This window comes from Myotis brandtii, unplaced genomic scaffold, assembly GCF_000412655.1.
Source record: "Myotis brandtii unplaced genomic scaffold, ASM41265v1 scaffold6480, whole genome shotgun sequence".
Taxonomy (NCBI): domain Eukaryota; kingdom Metazoa; phylum Chordata; class Mammalia; order Chiroptera; family Vespertilionidae; genus Myotis; species Myotis brandtii.
This window is the reverse complement of record NW_005370505.1, coordinates 702-6,665: the sequence shown is the minus strand read 5'-3', so window position 1 is coordinate 6,665 and position 5,964 is coordinate 702. Positions and strand designations below refer to the sequence as shown.

Below are 5,964 nucleotides of genomic sequence, written 5' to 3'. Positions count from 1 at the left end.
ACTGTATTTAAGGGTCGCGGCATTAGGAAGGTTGAGAACCACTGCAAAAGAACTTATTGAGAAATGCAAATTAATTCTTGATATTGGGTAAGCCAGTACTATAAGAGATGGTGAAGTTTGTTCCCATAGGTTTTTAAAATATTTTTCCCAAATCTGTATTACTTTATTCATTTTTCTTAGTAAAATCAATTTTATTACAGATAATTCTCATCATAGACAATATTTTAAAAAAACTTCAAGCTAAAAACAAAAATTATTATCATTTGTTTAGATTAATTACTTTTTAAACAATTACCTTAATTTTTTAAGGTACTGGTAAACTGGAGAGGAACAATTCATCCCTCAATACAAACATCCTGAAAGGTACATAATAATTTTCAAAGTTCTAATATTAGAAAAGTTTAGATTTTGTCTCTATTCTAAGCCAGGCAAAAATTACAATAGACTTTTTGAGGGGGGAGGACATAAATTATAAAATGATCAATAAATATTTACAAATAATTATAAAAAAGTATTTCTTCTGATGCAATAAAATGAAGGAGTATTTACTTAAAATCGCCATATCCATTGTTGCCAATTATCTCAAAATTCCTACTGCTCTATTATGTTGATACAAAATCTCATTGCTATTCTAAAAAAAAAAAAAAGTGGTTTCATCCAATGACTTCCAAGACATTAGAGATTTAATATTTTTCTTTGTGTTATTTCTTTATGTGAGCACATGAATTAGGCAATGAGAGGTGACCTTTCTCCCTGAGTGGGTGTATGAGTGTTTTTTATATGTATCAGCCTGTGAATGTGCATAGATATTATGCACAGATATGTATGTACATGTGCATATATGTAGATTAATTTTTTTATTCAAATTGTATTTGTTAAAAATTTATAATTTTTCTTTAGCATATCATTGTGGTCATTGTCCACTGGAGTGGTTTACATATTCCAACAACTGCTACTACATTAGTACTGAAAATAAAACATGGATTGAGAGTGGGCTGGCCTGTGCTTCTAAAAACTCTATCCTGCTTTATATAGATAATGAAGAAGAAATGGTAAGATTTTAAGTGTTTCAAAGATTTTATTAAAAGCTTACTTTAGTTTATATTGTATTAACAAAGTTGACATATATTCTTGTACATATTTTAGTTATCATTTTGAAGTGTTAATATTCTTTTTTTGATTTACATTTTATTTATATTTGATAACATTAATACACATTTGTTAAGTTCCAATGTTGCTTTTCATAGAAAACCATGTTTTTATAAATGCTTGTTCTCTAAAATAAACTTTGCTATTTAACTTCACCATATGTCTACAACACTGAAGATACCATAATTGTGCAAATTGGTTGCAAAGTGAATAGAACCATGTAATTACAAATCAGATCCCAAATGAAAGTTTCCAACCTCTGCAGCCCTGCTACTGTGTATTCTTTCATCACATCTTTTCCCTCTTTATTTAACCACTGTCTTAGTTTTTAATATGATGGGTTGTTGCTTGTTCTGGATTTTCATATAAATGGAATCATACAGTGTGCCTTTCTTCATTTTTCACCTCCATCTGATGTTTCACAATTTATTTATATTGCTGCATGTATCTGCAGTTTGTTAATTTTCACTGCCAGTTATGGGAATGGAACATCTTAAAGTAGATTCTACCTGATGTCTCTCATTGGGGATGTGAGTTTCATGCCCTCAGCAACAAAAAGTCATGCTGGGCCCATTGATTTTAGTTACAGGGTCCCCTTTGCTGGTGCTGCCTCCAGCCCTCCTACCTTGGTTTCTCTTAGGGGAAGGAAAACTTACTCTGATTGCTTTTGTTAGCAGGTGTCTTAATGGATCGCCCTGCAGGTTAGGCTGGTGGTGCTGGGCTGAATTCTCTCTCTGATGCATGGGAGGAATGGCTTCCTTTGAACTACCTCCTATAATGCTATGTTGGATATTGGGAAACAGCAGGCCTAGGTTACTGCTGTTGGGTGAAGATATAAGTTACCCTGTCTGTTGTTCTCTAATCTTGGAGTACCAAACCTTTTTCCCTTTCTCTTTGCACCGTCAGAGCTCTCCTTCACTTACATCTTTCACTAGTTCTAGAATTTATAGCTGCATTTAGCAGGGAATAGCAGAGAAATGAGTCTCTGATACTTAGACTACTGGATTCCACCAACACAGAATAGATCAGTTCAGGTCTTATCTGGTTCAAGAATGATGTGAGGCACAGAAAACCAAATTTTTGGCTTCCATGTCATTTGTTTTCTTAATGACAATCCCTTAATTTTTTTCTGAAACCTAAATTATGAGAAACATAGTAGAGATCTACATGGATTTAGTCACAGTATCAAATACTTGAAATAAGTATTTGAAAATTTATTTAAAGCCTTGTTCTGTTAATTTTGTCAACATTGGTAACTACTACATTGCATATATCAGGATTTTCCTTGCTAACATCACTACTAAGTCTCAATGTTCAAGAATTAATTTTAAATCAAAAGTAGAAAAAGTACAAACATTGCTGAAAAGTTTTATCAATATGAATTCTTGGTTTATGATTTTATGTTTAATATTAATTAAAATCCAACATCTTATTTTTTTCTGATAATGAAGGATCATATGAAAGTACACTACTTGCATTTAAAAAATAATACAAACTTTCATGATGATCATTTAAATAAAAATTCTTTATTTTGTGGTAGAAATTTCTGAGTTTCATGTTACCACCATCATGGATTGGAATTTTTCGTAGCAGCAGTGGTCATCCATGGACGTTGATAAATGGTTCAGCTTTCAAACTAAAGTAAGTTGTTTTTTAAATACTGCATAAGAAATACAAAAAGGAGACATTTAAAAGAGTATTATGAATACATTTGTTTTAGTTGAATTATAAACTTGAAGAATGAAGTTCAAAGTTAATGAAATGTTGATATAAATATTAAAGAATGACTACCCAGTTTTCCTAATAACCAGTTCTTACTAATATTATGTGAAGAGTATCATTACCTATTTTCAAAATGTTTTCCTATTACACTTATATGAAAAATGCTATTTATTGTTTCATGGATTGTCTCCATACACGATAACAACAAAATTATGCATTTTTCTTAGTTACAGAATAGCAGAATTATCATCTGATAAAGGTGACTGTGTTCTGCTACACCTATATGGCCTCACATCATGGAGTTGTGGAGCTCCAAAAATATATAGTTGCAAACATAAGCTTTAGAGGTAAAACACCTGAGTTTGGATTCTGTCGGGGAACTTTATTTTTCATGAAATGGAAATAGTATTATTTGCATAACTCTTTTTTTGCATAACTCTTAAAATGAATTATATTATTTGTTCTAATACTGAAAAATTCCTTAACAATTATTAGAGAATAATATACACATTCAAATGTACAGATATCATTAATTTTAGTTTCTGACTTTTTTTTGTTCAACATTATATTTGTGGCATTCAGCCTATCACATTGTGAGGCAAACCCACAGAGGCACAAAGTGGATTGGTGGTTGCCAGGTGTTGAAGAGAGGTGGGAATAAGAAATGACTGCAAATTGGCACATTGTTTGGGGGCTGAACATTTTCTAAATTTTGATCATGGTGACAGTTGCAAACTCTGGGAATATGCTAAAAATCACTGGTATATACGTACACTCTGAATGGATGAATTTTATGCTTTGTAAATTACACCTTAATAAAACAGTTAAAAACACTTGGGATTATATTTGGGACAGCATTTAAAAATTAATTTATAAAGATTAGTCATTTTACAATATTGACTCTTCTAACTAATATCATGCTTTATCCTTCTATGTATTAAGTTTGCTTTAATTTACCTACTATATTTTTAATTTTCCTATATTGAAGTCTTACAGAAACATGGATATTTTATGGTCACAATTTTGTAAATGACATTTTTATTTTTTTAAATGTTTAGTAATTTTTGCTGCTTCAAACAGAAAAACACTTGAGCTTTGGGACAGCATGGATGGACCTGGAAAATATTATGCCAAATGAAATAAGCCAATCTGCCCTAACCGGTTTGGCTCAGTGGATAGAGCGTCAGCCTGCGGAATCAAGGGTCCCAGGTTCGATTCCGGTCAAGGGCATGTACCTTGGTTGCGGGCACATACCCAGTAGGGAGAGTGCAGGAGGCAGCTGATCGATGTTTCTCTCTCATCGATGTTTCTAACTCTCTGTCCCTCTCCCTTCCTCTCTGTAAAAAATCAATAATATATATATATATATAAGCCAATCTGAGAAAGACAAATATCACATGATCTCACTTATTTGTGGAATCTAATGATCAAAATTTATTGATCAGCAAAATAAGACCCAAAGCAGGGAGGCATGGAACAGACTGACATACCTTGATGTGGGGTTGGGGGGGACTAGAAGAGATAAACCAAAGAAGTTATATATTTATATGCATAGCTCATGGACAGGAGCAATAGGGTATTGAAGACCTAGAGTGGGTGTAGGGGCAAGGAGAAGGGGGATAAAGGGGGAATGGGAGATACCTGTAATATTATAGCAATAAAAGTATATTTTTAAAAAGACAATTGAGGTTTACATGTTGATCTTGTATCCATTGACTTCACTGATTTTTTTTCAATTTTATTAAATTTAGTGGGGTAACATTCATTAGTAAAATTACATAGGTTTCAAGTGTACTGTCCTATGATACATCATCTGTATATTTCATTGTGTGCCCACCACCCGAAATCAAATCTTTCATCACCACACACTTGACCCTCTCTACTCTTCACTATCCCCCTGCACTCCTTTCGTTCTGGTAACCACCGTTCTGTTGTCTGTGTCTATGAGCTTTTGTTTTTTTGTTTGTTCATTTGCTGCTTTCAGTTTTATATTCCACATATGGGTGAAATCATATGGTTCTTGATTTTTTTCTTTATGATTTATTTCACTTAACATGATAATCTCAAGATCCATCCATGTTGTTGTAATAAAATATACAGATGATGTATTATAGAATTGTACACTTGAAACCTATATACTTTTATTAATCAATGCCATCTTTATAAATTCAATAAAAATTTTAAAAATTGGATGTAAAAAATAAAGGTTCTGCTCAACAAAGGTAGTCATCTACAAAATTAGAGAAAATATTTGCAGATCACATACATGATAAGGAGTTAATATCCAAAACATACCAGGAACTCATACAACTCAATAGCATTTAAAAAATAATCCTATTAAAAACGGGGAAGGGACCCAAATAGACATTTTACCAAAGATATACAAATGGATAAAAGGTTCATGCAAAGGTGCTCAACATCGCTAATCATAAAGGAAATACAAATCAAAACCTTAATAAGATATCACATCACAAAAATAGAAGAGATAACAAATGCTTGTGAGGATGTGGGGAAAAGGGGAACCCTTGAGCACTGTTTGTGGGAATGTAAACTAGAACAGCCATTATGGAAACCAGTATGGAGATTCCTCAAAAACTTAAAAATAGAGCTATCACTTCATACAGCAATCCCACTTTTGAATATATATCCAAATTAAATGAAGTTAGGGTACCTGTACTCCCATGTTCATTACAGTATTATTCACAATAGCTAACATTTAAAGACAGCATAAGGTTCTACCAACAAATGAATGGACAAAGAAGATGTGGTATATTTAAATGTATGCAATGGATTACTATTCAGCCCTGAGGAGAAAGAACTCTTGTCATTTTTTATCTTATTCTTTAAGTGCAACTTATAATAGCCCTGTGAACAAAGCATTACTCATTACCTACTGTATTCTGAGAAGTATAAAAATGTGTGGTAAAAATATGGGGTCTTTAAACCTGTAATTTAATGACACCGAAGAACAGAAAAGGCAACACAAATAATTTTCCCTAAGTGATAATATACTTATTCAAGGAACTGAATAGAATTTTTATGAAAAAAAATGCCTACAGATATATTGAATAATAAATATGTGGCAACAGAGAT

The 5,964-nt window shown here is 32.2% G+C and overlaps 1 protein-coding gene across 1 annotated transcript in view; it reads left to right on the top strand.

The window, feature by feature from the left end:
* LOC102245077 (NKG2-A/NKG2-B type II integral membrane protein-like) overlaps positions 1–3,216 on the top strand; it is a 4,477-nt gene extending 1,261 nt beyond the window's left edge. The window contains exons 2-5 of the mRNA XM_005880698.2: positions 310–363; positions 901–1,052; positions 2,690–2,790; positions 3,099–3,216. Of these exons, the coding sequence (XP_005880760.2) occupies positions 310–363; positions 901–1,052; positions 2,690–2,790; positions 3,099–3,216 (425 nt within the window). The remainder of the gene's footprint in view (positions 1–309; positions 364–900; positions 1,053–2,689; positions 2,791–3,098) is intronic.
* The last annotated feature ends 2,748 nt before the right edge of the window (positions 3,217–5,964 follow it).